The 20,903-nt window shown below is 38.4% G+C and overlaps 1 protein-coding gene across 1 annotated transcript in view; it reads left to right on the top strand.

The window, feature by feature from the left end:
* IQGAP2 (IQ motif containing GTPase activating protein 2) overlaps window positions 1–20,903 on the top strand; it is a 310,698-nt gene that overhangs the window by 173,101 nt on the left and 116,694 nt on the right. The window contains exons 6-11 of the mRNA XM_039477508.2: window positions 9,474–9,541; window positions 9,867–9,980; window positions 10,646–10,824; window positions 13,079–13,166; window positions 17,319–17,482; window positions 20,061–20,221. Coding sequence (XP_039333442.2) covers window positions 9,474–9,541; window positions 9,867–9,980; window positions 10,646–10,824; window positions 13,079–13,166; window positions 17,319–17,482; window positions 20,061–20,221 — 774 coding nt within the window. The remainder of the gene's footprint in view (window positions 1–9,473; window positions 9,542–9,866; window positions 9,981–10,645; window positions 10,825–13,078; window positions 13,167–17,318; window positions 17,483–20,060; window positions 20,222–20,903) is intronic.

Below are 20,903 nucleotides of genomic sequence, written 5' to 3'. Positions count from 1 at the left end.
ACACTGAAAACTATTCTGTAAGACCCATACTGCAAGTTTCACTCATTTTGTTTAGTATTTATAGCTAATTTTGAGTTTTCCTAGGCTATTATATTATTTTGATACCAACCCAGAATCGTCGTAATCTTAGTGGCACCAGAAACAAAAGAATACCCCTTCAAACCTGCCGTGATTACAGATCTAGGTTTGTGATGGATCACTTGTGGGTCAGACCATGGCACAACTTTGGGTTATTCTCCCATGGTGAGTCAGACCCTGGCCACAGGCGTCAGGCTAAACTTTCCTTGTTTTTAAAAAAAAAAAAAAAAAATCAGACTGCACTTACTTTTAAGTACCTGGATTTCAGGTACGCTTTTATTTACAGTTTGGCCCCCACCCCTGCCCCCATTCCCTATCACCCATAATTTACTTTCTAAGTCTCACTTGACCAGCATTGTATAATCCATTGTCCTGTCATAATGATGTATTGGCCTGATCCGTTCACATTCTTAAAAGCTTATGAGTGCCTTTTAAGTTTTTTTTTTTTTTTTTTTTAATTAGCTGGGCTTTCTAGAGATTTCATCCCCTAGGAAACAAGGGATTGACTGTACCCAGTGATCTTTAGGCTTTTGGGCTTATGTATCATCTCAGATCATGTTTCTAGTCCTGCCTTCACTTAGTTACCAGATGTGACCACCAGTGCTGGACCCTCTTTCTCCCGGTGTTTCTGTCACCACCTATGCTCCTTGGTTCTTCCTTAACGTGGGGCACTTCCGTTTTCTGGGGCTATTTAGCTTACTCAAAGTTCTTGGTCTTTATTCTTTCATGTAGTATGTATCGTATAAAAATATACATATATAAAGAGATAGAGGCCAGGAGTGGTGACTCACATGGTGGCTCACGACAGCACTTTGAGAGATCGAGGCAGGCAGATTATTTGAGGTCAGGAGTTTATGATCAGCCTGGCCAAGATGGTGAAACCCCATCTCTACCAAAAATACAAAAATTAGGTGGGCATGGTGGCAGGCGCCTGTAATTACAGCTACTCAAGAGGCTGAGGCAGGAGAATCGTTTGAACCTGAGAGGCGGAGGTTGCAGTGAGCCAAGATTTTGCCACTGCACTCTAACCTGGGCAACAGAGCAAGACTCCATCTCAATTTGAAAAACAAAAACAAAAACACAGATAATAGAAGAAGCAGAGTATTTGTGTTTTAATAAAGTTCCCCAACTTGTTAAAGTAAATAGAAATACACATGCACTACTTATCTTTTTTTAAATTATAACTTCCTTTTTGGACACTGTATATTATTCTCTTGATTATTGTTTTGAACCCATGCCCTTTCTCATACTTGACCAAGATTAATATCTCTCTTTTTTTTTTTTTGATGAACCAGATTGTTTCAGCTTGGTCAGTCTGAGCTCTTTCTGGCCCACTTCCTTGTCCTTCTAGCACCGTCCCTGACATTCTTTGAAATATCCTTGCTTGTGGTCACAACAGGATTTACCAATCCTGTTCTGATTATTTCTGCTTTGAGATGTAGTACCAATGACTCTCTAGGGAGTTCTCTTAAAAGTCATGTGTTTATATTGATTTTTTCAAGTTTAGCCTTATTAGCATACTGAATTCTGCTTTTCTTACTGTCTAGTTTATTTAATCGTTGAGATTCTTCTACATGGACAGCCACAAACTGAAGCTATGTCTGCCTTTCCTCTATGAGAGGATTACTCTTCCTGCTGCCGCTTCTGTAGCTATGTCACAGCAGGCATGTTTTCAGGTGCAGTGGTGACACCATGGCTCTGGCAGACCCACTCCTGGTTCACCAGCTGCCCGAGTACCCTGGCAGCTTTGTGGAGGAGGGTTCGTCTCGCCAGCTCCCACACAGCCAGGTGGCTGTCTTGCTTACCAGGTTGCCTTTGAACCCACTCCTCAGGCATTAATGCCTAACTTTCCTCGTCTCAACACTCCATTCCCTTAGAACCCTTTCCTTCCCTAAGAAACCGATTGAACCCTTATATCAGATTGATTATATCTCTAACAGTGTACATATTTGCATTTATAAATAAGATTTCTGAAGACAGTTTCTTAGCCCAAAGGACAGACTCTAATCGTAACTTCTCAGGAGGGATATCTGGGGATGGCAGTATTTGGGAGTAAGGTGAGGGAGGCAACCGCACCTGCTTATTTCTTTTAAGTCCTTCCTTGTTCAGAATTCTCCCTGTGCTCTGAACCATTCCCTTCCCTTTCCTCCTGTTTCTGTCCTACATTATTATGGTAGTTACGCCTTTCTATCTTCCTAAATGCTGAGCTCTTAAGACACTATGAACCATGTCTTGTTACCTCACACAGCTTACACGCCATTGATTCCAACTTAAAGTCTCTGGAGTTTGTGTATTTAACTCTTCAGGAGGTTTAACTGAACTAATTTTGCAATGATAAGGCTGCCTCAGGACTCCTTTGGTTTGGGGCTGAACATTACATATAAAACCCTGGATTTTGATATGATATTGGCAGAGACATATGTGACTAAGATGGAAAAATTTAATTCAGTAGATAAAGCTGTTTCAAACATGGAGTCTGTGTGGCGAAATAGAGATTCTTGGCATTGGAAAAAGTAGGGAAAACACTTTGATAGGTTATTAATAAGTGTTTGTATACAAAGGACACTTTTATTTAACAAAGAATAATAAGAACAAAGGCTAACACAAATGGAGCTTTTAACTATGTATCTGGCACTGCACAAAATACTTAACTGCTATAATCTCATTTTATCTCCACAGCATACCTGTGGAGTGGTTACTATTATTAGTCCCATTTTATAACCAAGGCAGTTGAGGCACAGAGAGGCTGCCGAAGGTCACACAGTTGGTAGAAACCAGGCTGTCTGAGAACTGAACCTGTGCTGTTACGAAGCTATTCAGAAGAAGTCAATTATTTTCCCACTTCTAAGAAAATTAAAAGAATGGTGGTATCAAACTTGAACTTCAGCACCAGCCCCTCAGCTAGTATATTTAACATGTGTTAAATGAAGAATCATAGAACCGGAGAACTGGAATGGCCTTGGGAAGCTATTGTAGTCTAGATCATTCATTTCACAGATAAGGGAACTGAAAACTTGGGTTACGTGATTTGCTTATAGTCACACATCAAGGTTTTACCAGTTTTGGGGCTGGGATCCAGGGCTTCTGGATTCAAGTCCTGTGGTCTTTCTGCTCTACCATGAGGCTTTGATATGCATTCATCTCACATGTTATCGTGCAAAATGAGCTACACATAATGTGATCCAAGAAAGTTGAAATAAATTTAGTTCCTGCCTTTTAAGTTTGCATTTCATTACTGTAGTACCTTTTAGTGTATATCTTGAAAGTAGTAGAAAAAACTAATACCACTAGTTTTATCTCGAAAGTGGTAATGCCATATGATATTGGCAGTGATGTATGTGAGTAAGATAGAAAAATTTGGTTCAGTAGACGAAACAGCAGCTACTATTACTACTTTCGTGATACATCCTAAATGGTATTTTTTTAAACTTTATTGCTTTCTGGACTTTAAGTGATATTATTTTACAAATAGGGGCACATAGGTCAACAAGACCGTCACTACCTCTGGGCAGCCCCTCTGTTGCTGGCTTCGGCTGCACAGGTGTGCGGTAGCTTTTGGTGTGGTAAGAGCCTTGCTGCTTCACACAAAGTGGTCTCCTAGACATGAGAAGCGAAGGTGACATGAATTCCACGACTTCCTTTGGAATGCTCTCAGCCCTTTGACTTGGCTGTTAGGTACCAAATGGTGCTTAACAAATTCAGTGTTGAAGAGCTACACGAGAGTGGTGTTTTTTCTATTCAATGGACTTTTTTTTTTTTTTTTTTTAAGATTAAGACTTGATTTCCTGTATACTTCAGGTAATGAGCAGCTTCATTTGAATTTAAATGCTTGGGAAGGAGTAGTTTGCTATTGCTGATTCTTTTCAGCATGGGAATACTGGGTAAACAGTTTCCTGATAAACATTTGTCCATTTACGTAATCAGCTGGAAAGCACTTCCCACACGGAGATTAGGTGTAACAAGCCCACACCACGAAAACTGATCTTTTCAAACCTAACAGTTTAAGCCTCAACATCAATGATTATTTTTAAATGTTGAAAATTGAGGCCAAACAGAAAATATACAATTTTTTTTTATTTTTTAGTAAATGAGATTTTTTGATATGCAAATGAGATATTTACCTGATCAATATTAGCTTTAAAAAAATCAGACTTAAATTTAAAAAGCAAAGATCCTTCCATCTTCAGAGTGCTAACTTTTCAGCACCACCTTGTGGTGACTTTTACTTAAGCCAGGATGTTTGTTTATTGTGAGTTTTAACATTACGGTGTACAATGGAGAAATAAAAAGCATAATTGGAAATAGCTATCTAACTTCTTTATTATCAAAGGGGAAAAGTAACACTTTAGCATAAACATTTTAATTCATGTTACTATTAAACCTCTATTTTTTGGTAGCTCAACTACCTTTCTTTAGGGACAGCATGGTAGAGAAAATTTTTTTGTTTTACTTTGTTTTTTGAGATAGAGTCTCACTCTGTCGTTCAGGCTGGAGTGCAGTGGCACAATCTTGGCTCACTGCAACCTCTGTCTCCCAGGTTCAAGCAGTTCTCCAGCCTCAGCCTCTCCCAAGTGGCTGGGATTACTGGCATGTGCCATCGTGCCCAGCTACTTTTTGTGTTTTTAGTAAAGACGAGATTTCACTATGTTGACAAGCCCCGTCTTGAACTCCTGACCGCAAATGATTGGCCTGCCTTGGCGTCCCAAAGTGAGCCACCATGTCCAGCCAAGAAAAATATTTTTATATAGGAGCTATCCTATAAATAGTAATTAAATGAATGAATGGATAAACAGAACATAATATGAAAACAGTTGCATCAAGATCATTGAACACAGCTGTCTTACCCTCTTTCCAAAACTGATGTGACATTAACTGCAGTAATAACCTTTGAAAAATACATTTGCAATAACAAATGCCATCTACTGACCAGAAACTTGAACAACTTTTAATATAAATTGAACAGACAGGATTCGGTTGACTGAGAAACAAAGTGGGAGAAGACCACAGCCCACAAAATGCTGGGGGGTGCAGCAGAGCTAGGAGCTGTCTTGAGGCTCACTCCAAGCAAAGAGGACAGCAAGAAAAACAAGAGCCTCAAAGTGAGCAATCATCAGGCTGGGACCAGCAGAACTGTACAGCCCTTCCCTAAAGTAGCAGGTGTCGATGCTGATGGCAGGATAGCATGCTGGTACCCAAGACAGCTAATGACCTCAAGAAGGGACAGAGAGTCCCCAGCCTGAGAAGGAAAGACACCGGTATCCTTCTGGCATCAGTTCCTTTGCTCTCTATGGCTTCTTAATGCTGGCTCCTGACATGCAGATCTGCAGTCAGAGACCAACAAACAGCAAGCCTCAAACACCAAGATGAGTCCCGGATCAGAAGATGCCAGATATTCAAAGGAAACTGACACTGAAAGAGACATTAGATTCACCAAACAGAACCAAGACCCACAGAACAAATGAGTATGTTAAAATATGTGCAATTGATGATTCATTCCATTTATGTTTAACAAACATTTATTGAGTACTTAACATTTATACACGGAAGAACCAAAGATAAAACTCTAAGAAGGAAAATTTGGTATAGATGAAATCAGAAAAGCAACTAATAAAGTTTATCAATGTCTAAATTATTGGTGGATATAATAAAAAAATGAAAGCATGAATCTAAAATTCTGAATTATCTCAACATTCCATAGGTTGGTAAGTTAGAGATGGAAGTATATGAAGAATAGTAGATACCAATTAACTTAGCCTTTGATAGAAAAATGTCAAAGTATGTTAAAACTTCAGCAGGATATTAATATAGGTATTGCATATTAAAGATTCAGCACATTAAGTACTTGAAATAGATATAAAATTTGTTGCTCAAAGACACTTTATGGATGTCTACTTTTACTGTCACATTTCTAGATTTCATTGATTTTTTTATAGTTTTCTCTGTAAATTAGTTTAGGTATATTTTTGAATTTGTGAAAAGAAGAGGAAAATGCAAATCAGGTGCCATGAAAGAAACTGAAGTGACACAATTGTACATTTTTGGTTATTTGTTCATCTATTCTCATTTCTTAGATGATGGCTTGATTTCCACTACCCCGAATTCTTTTGCAGTTTATCTTGCCTGTTAAATCCTGTGTGATTTTGTAGTTCACATTAACTAGAAAGGAGCAAGTGAAGAGGTTGGCATTTCATTGTTCTAAGTGATATGACCACCCTTTTAACTGGAATGTTTTTCCGTTGTAATAATGAGTTGAGAATTGGTTCATAAAATATTATGGTTTTGAAAATGTCAGCATGGTATCTTAATCATCTAGCTTTAATTATAATGACTTGTTGGCATTAACCTTTGGTAGTAAAGTCTTCAGAGGCTGTGTAAAGTAAGCAGTTTCACATACGTGATAATCTCTAAAGACCTAGAACGTCAACTAAAGAATGTATCCTGTCTTACTAGTTTGGGATTATGAATACATAATGGCTATTTCACTTTGAAGAATGTTCAAAGTCTAATATAAAAACTTTTCCTCTGTGGATAAGATATAAATATATTGAAATTTAGTATTAAAACTAATGTTATACATATGGTTTAAAAAATTGTTCTTTGTCCTTTGCTATGGTTTTAAAGGAAAAGCATAAAAATGAGAGGCAAATTCCACCCCTAAATATTCTTTAAAATTCAAAAATTCGTCAGTAGACATTTCCTGGAAGACATATGAATGGCCAATGCATGAATGAAAAAATGTTTACTCTCACAACTACCTTAAGGAAATACAGATTTAAATAACATCTTGTTGCTATCAGTTGCCAGTCCCTTGAAATATTTTATTGATTATATCCTGTGATGATAAGAGGACACAGAAAATGACATTCACATGTGCTGGTGGTAGAGAGGGCCATGCCCATCAGGGGGTTTTTAGGTTCAGCTAAATACTCAGATTCACCCACCTGTCATTAGCCACATCTGGCGCTTGTTGCTCAGGAGAGAAGTAGCTGTCAAAGCCAGCATGCTGGCAGGTGTTTGCTCTTCAGTGGGAACCTTCGTGACACTCCACATACTTGTCCATACAGCCATCTGGAAGCCACTGTTCTTCTCTTTGGTACCCCAGGTTACAACTTTGCTGCTAAGGAGTGGGTTTTTGAGCACTCCTGGCTTGGAAGCCTCATGCCCCCGGAAGCCAACATCTATAGTAACAACTCTGCTGCATAGCTTTCCAGTTCTCTGCAAAGTCCATACCAGTTATAAGAGTCATTGAACCCAGGAAGGCCCACAGATATGATGCCTGTTAGGTATTTCTGGTTCCTTCTTGTTGAGATACAGTTTATCAGTTGGGTTATTTATTCCTAAGCCATGATGCTTTTATAACACAGTTGACAGTATAGGTTCCTAGGAGAACAGAGCTAGAAAGTTAACGAAAGGTCAAATTCTCATGTGAAAGAAAAAAGGAGAATAAATGAATATAATCTCTTTTTAGGATCACATTTGGGCCGGGCGGGGCAGCTCATGCCTGTAATCCCAGCACTTTGGGAGGCTGAGGTGGGAGGATCATAAGGTCAGGAAATCGAGACCATCCTGGCGAACATGGTGTAATCTCGTCTCTACTAAAATACAAAAAATTAGCCGGGCGTGGTGGTGCACCCATGTGGTCCCAGCTACTCGGGAGGCTGAGACAGGGGAATCGCTTGAACCCAGGAGGCAGAGGTTGCAGTGAGCTGAGATTGTGCCACTGCACTCCAGCCTGGTGACAGAGGAAGACTCTGTTTCAAAAAAAAAAAAAAGAGAGAGAGAGAGAGATCAGATTTGCACAATATACATTGAAAACTTCTATTGTGGGTGTACCCTTTCAAGTCGACAATTTTGTTTTCATGACTTTATTGTAATAAGAAATATGCACAAAGATGTGTGCGTGTGTATGTAAGTGGGTTTACTAAAGCATTATTTGCCATAGCTATTAATTAGTAACAATCTAAATGCTCAGTAATTGCTTAAGAAAATTATGGTACATTCATATTCTAGAATAATATATATGTTTATAAAATAGATATGTTCAGAAACAACTTTAAAAGTATATCAAAATATTTAGTGTGTAACTGGTGATTTTCTATGTAATTTTTTAAACCATAAGTCACTAATTTTTAACTTTGATTATTTATTACTTTTCTAAAGATTTACTTTTCATAAAAATTACCAGAAAATTGGCCAGGCACAGTGTCTTACGCCTGTAATGCCATCACTTTGGGAGGCCAAGGCGGGTGGATCACCTGAGGTCAGGAGTTCGAGACCAGCCTGGCCAACATGATGAAACCGTCTCTACTAAAGAAATACAGAAATTAGCCAGGCATGGTGGCATATGCCTGTAACCCCAGATACTTGGGAGGCTGAGGCAGAAGAATTGCTTGAACCCAGAAGGCAGAGAGGTTGCAGTGAGCTGAGATAACGCCATTGTACTCCAGCCTGGGTGACAGAGTGAGACTTCTCAAAAAGAAAAAAGAAAAGAAAGAAAATTATCAGAAAATCATTGTCAGTTTTAATGCAAGCTACTTACGTTAAATGACTGATCATGCATTTCAAGAGTTTGTTTTAATACCATTAAAAAAGGCTTGATCTTGAACTTCCTTAATGCATTTAATGAAATTCTATGTTCTATAAACTGTGGAGCTCCATCTCACATCAACATCTTTAGTGATAATTTTGAAATATCTCAAGCCATAAAAATCATTCATTTCATTTACTTTCTCATATATACTATTACATATATTTTTGATAGAATTTAGATGCCTGTTCTCAAGTTCTTTTCTCAGATTATGGGTGGGCTAATGGATGCCATCATTATTACCTTCTGGATTTTTTTAAAATACATTCAATTTATTCTTCATCTTCCCCTGGGGTAATGTACACACATCATAGTTTAACATCACCTCATCGACTGATAGTCTTGTCACTCTATTTATTGATTTAGAAAATATAAAACAAATATTTCCTCAAGGGTATGTGGTACTTGGAGGAATATTAAAAAGCAAAATGTAATTCATGCTGTATCTTCAATAAAATAAGAATTATGTGAGGAATATTCAAAGAAATGTTTCTTGCATTTGTTTCCTGCTGTTTTGTATTAGCTCTGTTTCTTGTTCTCCATACAAATGATTGATGCAGAGTTAGCTGGCTCTGTAGAAGTGCTGTGGATTACAGAAGACCAGTCTTTGGGACACAAATTAGAATTCTGATCCTGGCCTCCGCAAGGACTCTGTTACTTAGGGATTCAGTTTTCTCATCTATAAAATGAATAGACTAGAGATCTCTTAGGTCTTTTTCAACTGAAAATACTATTAAGATTTATGTAATTTATCACATTAAGATTTATGATGATGAAATTTCTGATAATTTTATGTTTTTTCTTCTAGTTTATATCTGTTCAAACTAGGAATAGCACCCCAGATCCAGGATTTGTTGGGCAAAGTAGACTTCACAGGTATTACTCTTTATTTTTGTAGTTTTTTACAATCTAGTTACAAAAAGAGTCCCAATACATTTTTTCCCCATTTTGATATTACTGATTTCCCTTATTCCTGTATATTGATGAGAAGAGAAAACGGACCTATCTTGTTCGTTCTTGACTTAGTTCTCCCTCCCCATGTTTGTGAAATGAGAAACTTGGGCTGGGTTCTTCCTAAGGCTCTTGTTAGAAACAACCCCTCTTCCTGATGAAGACATTTCTTGATATGATTGTATTTGTTCCTATGTCCATCTCTGTAGCTTTCTCTGATAATGATGATTATTATCTGGTTCTTTGTTAGAGGAGGAAATCAGTAATATGAGAAAAGAACTTGAAAAATATGGAATACAGATGCCATCTTTCAGCAAAATAGGTGGTATTCTGGCCAATGAACTGTCCGTGGATGAAGCTGCATGTAAGTCAGTTTAAAATCCAAACTTGCCATTGACGTGGGACTTACCTGTACTTTACTTATTGATTTTGATTACTCTAAACAGAATATTTAGAAGATACTTTAAGCAGCCTAAAAGTTTTTGTTTTATAGATGATTAATTTGAGGATGTCAGGATATAACCAATCATTGATTTGGTTTTTAGACTTCTACTTGTGCAACATGAATTCAGGTTCCAGAAATATCTTCATTGTCCATCGTTCTCTATTTTCTGTGTCTGTAGATTTTAGTGGTAGAGTACATTGTTACAGGTCTTTTAGTATTGTAAGCTAAATTGCAAGTATCTCTTGGAACTAACATGTTACTTTAAAATTATCCATGTCGCCCAGACCAGAGGGTAAGGATTGACTTACCTTCTAACCCCTGAAGTTGACGTAGGTCTCAGTTCATTTTAGCCATTCAATGACTTATAAATGAGTCAGAATTACTTAACAGATGCTGAGATCACAACCAAAGACAGCCATGTGGAGAGGCTGTCAGGTGCCATAATATGTCTGAGTTCTCTTTTTGACCTATTTACTGGAAGCCACAAAAGAAAGTAAAACGGCTTGGGTTTACGCAGGGTCGATGCAACTTTCCATGTTGTCTTTTGCTGATAAAACCTTTTTCTCTCTCTCTTTACTTTTTAGTACATGCTGCAGTTATAGCCATTAATGAAGCTGTTGAAAAAGGAATCGCAGAGCAGACCGTTGTGACACTAAGAAACCCTAATGCAGTTTTAACCTTAGTGGATGACAACCTTGCACCTGAATATCAGAAAGAACTCTGGGATGCCAAAAAGAAAAAAGAGGAAAATGCAAGACTGAAGGTACTTAGATTCTGAGTAATAGGAACAATAATGAATGTGCTTATGAGTTACTAGTTTGAAAAGCCGTACTGTTAAAAGCAATACTTTAAAATCAATTGGCTATGTTCTCTATAGCCATAGACAATTTATTTGAATGAAATGTAGCATAAAAGAGGACTATACACTATATAAGGCAATTAGATTATATGCCTGTATAAGGCATAAAAAGGAATTTTATAGGCCAGGCATGATGGCTCATGCCTGTAATCCCAACACTTTGGGAGGCCACAACAGGAGGATTCCTTGAGTCTAGGAGTTCAAGATGAGCCTGAGCACCACAGTGAGATCCTGTCTCTAAGAAAATAAAAGGAAAAATAAAAAATTAGCCGGGCATGCTGGTTCAAGCCTGCAGTCCCAATTACTCAGGAGGCTAAGGTGTTAGAGAATAATCTGAGTCTGGGAGGCTGAGGCTGCAGTGAACTGTGACTGTGCCACTGCACTCCAGCCTATGCAACAGACTGAGACCCTCAATTTTTAAAAAGAGAATTTTGTGTGAATGTTATAGATTGAAAGAATTAAAAGTCATGTGTGCAAACTTGCTACTGTCCCCAGAAAGTGTACAAGTAGCAACTCATCATCATCCCTTGTTAGGCATCGGCAGCAGACCTTACATTAGAAAAGATTCTTTTACATTTGGTAGTAGAGGTTAATAATTCAGTGTGGTGAGGTTCAGAGAGTATGTTTTTCAATCTACGGTCCTCATATTTTCCCAGTAGTCAATCCTTTACATTTGAGGATGTCCTTCCTGTGCGAGACAGCCTGCTCCTAATCCTAACTCCATTCGTAACCACCTTTCTGTCTAGTCCATTGTTGAAAACTTGGTCTACACTGAGAGCTTCTACTCCCTCACCAGCTCTTTTCTCATTAAGCTCTTGCCATGTCAGTTTCAGCTCCATGAGTAAAAGTAACCACTTTAGGTTTTGGCGTTTTTCTCCACTGGTGGCTTCCACCAGCATCTGGTTGAGTTGGCCCCCTGCCTTGAGATTCTCTGCTCCCCCAGCTTATGCACCTCCTTGCTGCTATGGTTCTTCTCTGTGCCTCTTTCTCCTCTTCCTCCTCCCTCTCAGTATGGGGATTCTTCAAGGTCCAGCACTGAATCCCTTCTCTGTTCTTCCTCGGTAGAGCTCATCCACTTGTTGAAGAAATCAGCCGTCAGCTTTATCCCAGCCCTTCCCAAATTGGTCTCTCTCCTCTCCTCCAGATACCTTCCACTCTGACCCTGGGGCTTTGTACCCCATTATATTAGAAGAGCTCCGCTTGCTGACTTCCCTGGTTCAGAATGATTGCTGCCTTTGTCTCAGAACTCATGCCCCCAGTGTCCCATCCATTGCTAGATTCTGCTGCCTACTCTTGTTAGAGTTGAATCTGTCACCAACCTTTTAGTCTCACCAGTCTTGCCTCAGTCCTGCCTTTGCTGTCCTCATTGCTTGACTCTTGTATCAAGCACCTTCCTCGTGGGTCTCTCTGCCTACGAGATTGGCAGCTATTCTCCAAGCCAATCCCCCCTTAGAGCTAGAGGTTACAAAATTGATCTTTAACTACAAATCTGATTTCAACTCACCAGAAACATCCCCTGATTCTCTGTTGCCTACTGAATATTCAACACCAAATCTTAGCCTTCAGTTGACCCCCTCATCTTTTTGGCTCACCCTGGACACACACTCCAAGTTGTAGCCCAGCGTGCTAAGCTTTCCATCTGTGTAACCAAATTCTGCTATCTGCATCCTATTCTTGACATTATTCTGTCGTTCAAAGCCCTCATTGATTATAATCTCTTTGAAAACTTTTCTTCCCAACGATGAATATTTTCAAAAAAAAATGCTTATAGTACTTCTCTTATAGAATCTATTCTGTTCTTCTAGGCATATTCATTATTTGTGTTCTTGATTTTATTAGATCGAATCAAATGAAATCGGTGCTATTCAACTGTTTTTGATCTACAAAAATGGCAAAACAAAGGGGTCCAAACTGATGTTTTCCACATTTGAAAATTAGCCCTTTTCAAAGAGTCACTGGGTGTGTCATTCATCTTTGTAATCTTTGCCAGGCATTCTCCTCCAGTGCCCTGCACAGAGCAGGCACCCCACAAATGCTTTCAATGAATTTAAATAATTAGAGAATGGTTTTTATCACTCTTCATGTTTTTCCATTTGAGTTTCGAGTTTTGGAAATATTTTATTTAACCTCAGGAATCAGTGAAGACTTTGTTTTGCAGAATAGCTGTATTTCAGAAGAAGAAAGAGATGCTTATGAAGAACTACTGACACAAGCAGAAATCCAAGGCAATATTAATACAGTCAACAGTAAGTAATGGATTATAGGAAGGAAATTGATATTTCCATAAGATACAGACCTTCCTTGCCAGAATCCCAGCATAACTCTCAATTTGTATACTTGGAAAACTGCCTCATACAATGAAAAATCTACTCAGTGTCAATGTTGCTCTAACTTATGGAGCAGTATTTGGCAGTTTTCCCTTGTGCTTTTCTGGTGATGTCAGTCCACACAAAGTATCCTGAAGCTAGCTTGATTCTACCTTCCTGTTTGATTACGTTCTGCATTTTGAATCTGTCACTTTTGGGGCTAATACTGAAGGTAATTTAGTAAAAGATTGTAACTTACAAAGAGTAGTTGCTTGCCCACGATTCTGTAATGGTATTCTGTTGGAACTGTAAAAGGTGCTATTGACACCACTGATTTCTGTGACTTCCCAGCCATTCCCCTAGTCTGTAGTTTGAAAGATTTTTCTTACACTTGTGTAACTTTGGTGCCAGCGAATGCGACTATGGACAGGCCAGACGAAATTTCATGCTGGCAGCTTTGAGTCCCATACCCCTGAGCCTCTGTGGACTCAAGCAGATCAGTTCCTCTTAGTACCTGGTTCAGGTGTGTGACTATAAAGAACAGCAGACTTATGTAATTAAAATAAGCATATACACGTTTAGATACATCAATTTTTTTATTGGTCTTTTCTCCCCTCTAGCTAAGAGTATTTTTAGTTGAGCATCAGAAGAGTCAATAAGGAATGTCATTTGATGTTTATTTTGCTTTGGTCAATCTAAATAATCCATATATACCCAAAAACTTAATACATGAAAGACCATTTAACCCACTTTAAGTGTGTGAACCCCCTGCCAAATTAAAACTTGGGAGTGTCCACTAGCCTTCCTTTTAACATCCTAGTTGAGTTGCAAAGACATGTACAGCCACAGGTGTTACTCAGAAGTTTGCTCCTAAGTTACTGGAGAGAAATATCCTAAGCGGCTCAGACAATAATTAAGGAAAGCCCCAGAGGGTGAATGTAAATGTCTAGGAGTTAACAACTCAATGTGTTTGAGAATTTGGCTCACATACACACAACTGGGCTGAAAACTCTCAATTGCTTTTTTTTTTTTTTTAAATGTAACACCTTCACATTTTAGGATGCATGTGCCTGTTCTTTTATTCTTGTGAAATCTTAAACATGTGGCTGATGATACATGAAGTACAATTTGAAGTTTGTCTTTTTGTTCTATGTGAAAGCTGAGAATTGCATTACGCTTGACAGAAATGAATTACAGGAGGGAAATTAATGTTGCCGGTGAGACATCTGAGGTCCATAAGCTTAGAGAGGAAATGGCTCCATAGTCTTTAACCATCCTTTATTTTTGAGATATTTATAACCATGAAAACAGTTTTCTTTTTCATGTTAAATAAAATGCTTTATAAAAATGTTTTAGTTCTTCACTCAGTGCCATAACTTCCTGACTACAAATTTAATGCCAAATTGGCTATTCTTTTTTTTTTTCCTATTTGTAAGTAAATGGCATTGGATGATTTGTACTAATGGCATAACCAGCTGAAAATATGAAGGACATTGCAAGGTTTGATGGCTTTAAATGTATAGAATATGATTATTCTGAATCTTTTTGTCTCTCCTCATCTTAAAATTTATAGTTCAGTAGAACCGAAAGTAACCTTAGGAAGAGAAGCCTCATTTTGGTGGCATGACAATGAGACAATTGTACACTTTAAACTATGTAAGAATTGTTACTTTGACAAGCTTTTTCCCAGCCATGTAGGTTATTATATTAAAGTGTTAAGGCATCTACATTCATAGCAACCATAGTAATGGCAGCAGTGACAACATTGGTTGTTGACAGATCTGTTGTCAGAGACCTCAGCTTTGTTCACATTGCAATCGTTTAACTTTCATGTTCTGCACCTGCTTTCCATTCACTGTGTGATATATTCTGTTAAGATCAGAGCTGGACATTTTGCATTTCTTTGGTTGTTGTTGTTGTTGCTGCTGTTGTTGTTTTTGACAGGGTCTCACTGTATTGCCCTGTCTGGTGTTGAACTCTTGGGCTCAAGTGATCCTCATCACCTTAGCCTCCCAAAATGCTGGGATTATAGACAAGAGCTACTGTGCCCTGCCTGGACACTTTGTTAAATGCAGAGTGTAAAAGAGTGGTTGATCTCACCTTATTTTTTAGAAGAGATGGTTTATTTAGTAGTGTTTTTCAGGCTAGGTGTACTGGCTCATGCCTGTAATCCACCACTTAGGGTGGCTGAGGTGGGAGGATGACTTGAGGCCAGGAGTTCAAGACCAGCCTGGGCAGTAAAGAGAGACTGAGTCTCTACAAAAAAAAAATTTAAAGATTAGCTGGGCTTGATGGCACACAATAGCCCCAGCTACTCTAGAGGCTGAGGTGGAGGGATCTCCTAAGCCCAGGAGGTGGAGGCTGAAGTAAGCCAAGATTGCACCACTGTACTCCAGCCTCAGCAACAGAGCAAGGCTATCTCAAAAAAAAAAAAAAAGAAAGAAAGAAAAAAGAAAAATAAACAGCAGTGTTTTAAGGGTATGATTTTCTGATATGTGATATCCAGCTGTACAAGCCCATATAATAAATTATCAAAGGTGAAACAAAATCCCACCTAGAGTAATCCAAGATGCAGCTGAAAGGCCTTGGATTATCTTTAGCAGAACAGCAAATACCACAAACAATCACTAGCCTTCCTTTCTGAAATTTTTTGGTTTGTCACATTAAATTTAAAAATAGAAAAGAAGTTGTAAGGTTCTCAGGGTCCTTTAGGTTAAGTGTGAGTTTTCTGGAGGATGACTTGAAGGATTCCATTCGTCGTAAGTATTTCCTGCTATTGAGTTACATATCTTAGTAAAAGATTGAGGGAAGATCCTTGTGAATGTATTTAGAGAAGATATGTTGTCATCTTGTCAAAAAGGGTTAGAATGATCTTAGCTGCAGTTAGTCATGAATTAGACAGACAGGCTAACCCTTGAAAGGCTCTAGAAATTTATGGGTGTGTGTTATTTCTACTACCTAGATGCCTTCTCTATAAGGCAAAACTCTGCAGTTTCTGGTTTGCTCTTTCCTGGTGGCAGAGTTCATCATTCATTCTCCCATTGAGTCAGCAATTTCATTTTTGTACTCTGAAAACTGTGCTGAATCTACTGTTCCAAGCATGTCAGTTTGGTTACCAAAATTCAGGTCTTTATAATCTGCACCTTACAACTGGTTAAGAGATCATGGAGTGTATTAGTCCGTTCTCACACTGCTATAAAGAACTACCTGGGTAATTTATGAAGAAAAGAGGTTTAATTGACTCACAGTTCTGCATGTCTGGGGAGCCCTCAGGAAACTTACAATCATGGCAGAATGTAATGGTGAAGCCAGTCACATCTTCACATGGCCAAAGCAGGAGGAAGAGAGAGAAGGGGGAATTGCTACACACTTAAACAACCATATCTCATGAGAACTCACTCACTATCAGCAAGGGGAAAATCCACCCTCGTGTTATAATCACCTTCCACCAAATCCCTCCTCCAACATTGAGGATTACAATTCAACATGAGATTTGGGTGGGGACACAGAGCCAAACAATATCACAGAGTTTATGGTTGTATCAGATTTTGCAGTAATGTGTCGGAGTGCTTGCGGTGGGCTTACCACAGTACTTATGCATTAGGAAGATACAGCGGTAGGGCAAGGCTTGCTTCTGCTCTTCATGTAGCTTGAAGTCTGCTTGGGGAGGCAGTACTAATACACAAGGAGCATTGGGGAACATGCCTGCTGGAACTACATGGCCCAGCTTGAAATAACTATGGTGTTCACAAGGTTAGAAATCCTTAAGGATCTGAGCAATCTGAAGGCTTCATGGAAGAATTGAAACCAGAGCCAGTCCTAAAATGAAAGATTTTGGAAGGAAGTCATGCTGCTCAGGAATGATCTCATAATCTAAGCTCCATCAATGCTGAGGTTCTTCTAGGCCTCCAAGGATTCGATTGGTTTGAATTACTGAGATAACATTTTCAAGGCTTTACCTACCCTCTGCCTGTAGCTTTTCAGAGCTCATGAAAAGTAAATGCTTAGGTTCAAATTCTTGGGAAGAAGGGCAGGTTGGGTGAGGCAGCAGTGGAAAGAGCAGCCATTCTGACAGAATGTGAACCCCCACAGGGCAGGCTGCAGTGGAGCATATCAATGCTGTCATTCCGGAAGGTGACCCCGAGAATACGCTGCTTGCCCTGAAGAAACCAGAGGCCCAGCTGCCTGCTGTTTATCCCTTTGCTGCTGCCATGTATCAAAACGAACTTTTCAACCTCCAGAAACAGAATGCCATGGTAAGTCAGAGAAGACTCCAGCTGTGGGGATAGTAACCCTGAGTGCCATGGCGCACTAGGGAAGCCTAGTTAGAAAAAAAGGATTAGGGGTCTGGGGATCTCTAATCTGTACCAATCCTGGTCTCATTGGCCCATCCATACCAATTCCATGGCCTCCTTCCTGGTTAACTCTTGCTTTTAGTCTACATAAAGAATCTAAGAGTGTAGTTAGGAGATCCCAGCAGTGGTCTACACATATACATGTGAAAATAGGTTGTTCTTAGTCCTTGTGTGATATTTGAAAAACCTTGGATAATTTTTTAGCTGTATCGATGTGTATTTTTTTATATAATATATAATGTTTTTTATATAGAAAATAAGCTCAATCTGCAATTTTAGAAACTGCGAATAAGAGCATTAGCACAATAGCTTTGAGTTTTGTAAATTTGTGCTCCTTAATATGACAACAGCATTCAACAATAATTTCATATAAGGTCACAGTAATTAAGAACATGTTTACTAACACTCCTGTAAGACAAACAATGAAACAAAATGAAAACTACTGAAAGCAGAGCCAACAATTCAGTATACGACAAAGCTCGTCCTTCAAGAAGGTGAGGAAAGGATTATTTAATCAATGATGTCCTTGTGAGTGTTTAAGCTTTGTTAAGAAAACATTAACTCACTACACATATATCAGAATAAATTCTCAACATAAAATGTTAAATATAAAAAATAATTTAAAAATTAAAGTTCTGAGGAAACACATAGGACAGTCATTGGATCTTTAACATCACAATCAGCACTTGTTCACATACAACAAACAGGCCAAGAACATGAGCCAGCAATTCATAAAACAAGAAATATACAAATTACAAACAAGAAAAAAGTTCAAACTCAATCAGAAGTAAATAAATATAAATTAAAACACAGTACACTTATTATTTAAAATTAGATTGGTAGAGATTAGAAAGATTTAACCCAGTGTAGGTATAAATATGGGGCACAAACATCTTCTACACAGCCGCTGAGTGTGTGAACTATACAGCCTTTCTGCAGGGTGGTCTTAGCAATATAGATTAAAAGCCTGTGACGCTGACAGTTACATTCTAGAAAATGAGCCTAAAGGACATGAACCAAAGAGCTTTAGCCACAGAGATGTTTCACAGCATTGTTTATAATATTGAAAAACAGGAAACAAATGGCTACTTAATTAATCACAGATTGCCTAATTTATGGTGCTTATATATGCTAGAAACATGTGCAGCTAGCAAAAATGACAATGTAAAGAATAATGACTGGAAAAGATATCCATATGAATATTAAGTAGAAAAAAATGAGATTGAGATATATAGCATTATCTTGTTTTTTGCAATAAGAAAATAAAGTCAGTTATAAAGATAAAACCTCTGCAAATGTATGCATGAATCTGAAATACATAAAAGGATATACACAAAAGAGCTTAGGTGATAGCATTTGTCATTCTTGCTTATTAAGACTTCTGTATCGGCTGACTATGGTAGCACCTACCTTTAATCTCAGCACTTTGGAAGGCTGAGGCAGGAGGATCACTTGAGGCCAGGAGTTCAAGACCCACCTAGGCAACATAGTGAAGCCCCATTTTACCAAAAAAAAAAAAAAAAAAATTTAAGAAGACTTTCTATGTTTTCTAAATAGATATATAATATTTGTAATAAAAGAAAAATAGCTTATTTTCTTAATTTCACTTAGGTTCTCTCATTAATATTTTCTTCCACTTCTCTGGCTCTGAAACGCAAGGCTTACTTATGCCTGAGGACACTTATTCATCCTCAAATGGCCACGGTTAACCTGTGGCTGTCCAGCTCCATTTCTTCTTCCTTTCTCCTATTCCTTTTTGCCATATACCAATTTAGGTATCCACGGACAGGTCACTGAAAGAGGTAGAGGAGGTGAATTATAAATGATTGCCTTCTGCTCTTATAATTTGATGCCTTATATGTTAAATGTGTATTTCATGTAAGATATTTGAATAAAATTTACTTACATGCTCTCTATGGTAACCCCTTCTTCCCATTTGCTTTGGAAGATTAAACTATCCTTTCTTATTCTGAAATCAGAATTTTGGAATTAGAATCAATAGTCTTGGTTTGAAGACCTTGCTTTGTGTTTCAGATTATAACTTGTAGGTGAAATTTTCCCAACCTTCCCTTAACCCTTATTTCAAACTGGAAATCATTAGCTGTGCTAAAATCTTATCTGGCACTCTCAGTCAGTGACAACGTTATCTAGTCCTTTGCTTAATTATCTGGCTGAACTGAGCCTTTAAGCAGCCAATATAGCTGGGATTAGGGATCAGTAATGGGAATGCAGATATTTGTGGAATCATAACTTTCCATTGTGATCAATTAAGTCTCAAAAATGATCATCCAAGGAAAACCCAGGAACCATATACCTGTTCTTAAAGCCAGTGGAAAGCAAGTGGCCAGCAACTCCTCTTTCTGCTGAGCTGTCAAGTTCTTGACTTTTCATTGTTTGGTGAAATGTGCATTGTAAACCTCCATTATGCATATGAGGTGTGTTTTGTGGAGAGCTTATGTTGCCATATGTTTTCCAACAGAACTACTTGGCCCATGAGGAGCTTTTGATTGCTGTGGAAATGTTGTCTGCTGTTGCTTTACTAAACCAGGCCTTGGAAAGCAACGATCTTGTGTCTGTGCAGAATCAACTCAGAAGTCCCACAATAGGCTTAAACAATCTGGACAAGGCATATGTGGAACGGTAAGGAACGTTTTCCAAACCTTCTTTCAATGCGGAAATGATAGTTGGCAGATCTTACAAGTGAGGAATTTGTCTGTTGGTGGAGAAAATCCGTATACCATGCTCATATTTCTTGAAAACCAGTCTGTTTTAAGAGTCCTTCTCATTAGTATTCTTGTTTACAGTATTCCTTCTGGGGAAACAAGAATCAGAAAGTGATCATCCTGTGGAAATTAATGAATGACTTTGTCATTGGCAGAGATTATTTGAAAATGAACTATTGGAAACATACCTTTCCTTGTGTGTCTTTTGGAAACAGCAGTAGGATGTAGAATAATAACTTTAATAATCATCCAGTTCATATCTTTTATTTTACTGATGCAGAAACAGAATCTAGAGTTATGGAACTAAAGTTGGGCAGTTGGGCCCCAAACTACACTCTTCTGATTATTAAGCCAAAGAAATCCTGAGGCCACAGTGGGTCATGGCAGTGGGTAATAACATCCATTTAGTATCTTTCATTTCATGTTTCTGAAGTATCCTACCAAATAGTACAACTATTTTAAAGCATTATTTACAAGGATTATTATAAAACACCACAGAGGATCTGGAGGGAAAATCAAATGGCCAGAATCGGGAGCCAGATGACAGTTAAAAGCCCCAGTTAAAATGAGTGAATCTTAGGCCGGGCACGGTGGCTCAA

Source organism: Saimiri boliviensis, chromosome 1, assembly GCF_048565385.1.
Source record: "Saimiri boliviensis isolate mSaiBol1 chromosome 1, mSaiBol1.pri, whole genome shotgun sequence".
NCBI lineage: Eukaryota > Metazoa > Chordata > Mammalia > Primates > Cebidae > Saimiri > Saimiri boliviensis.
This window is presented reverse-complemented; position numbering and strand designations above follow the sequence as displayed.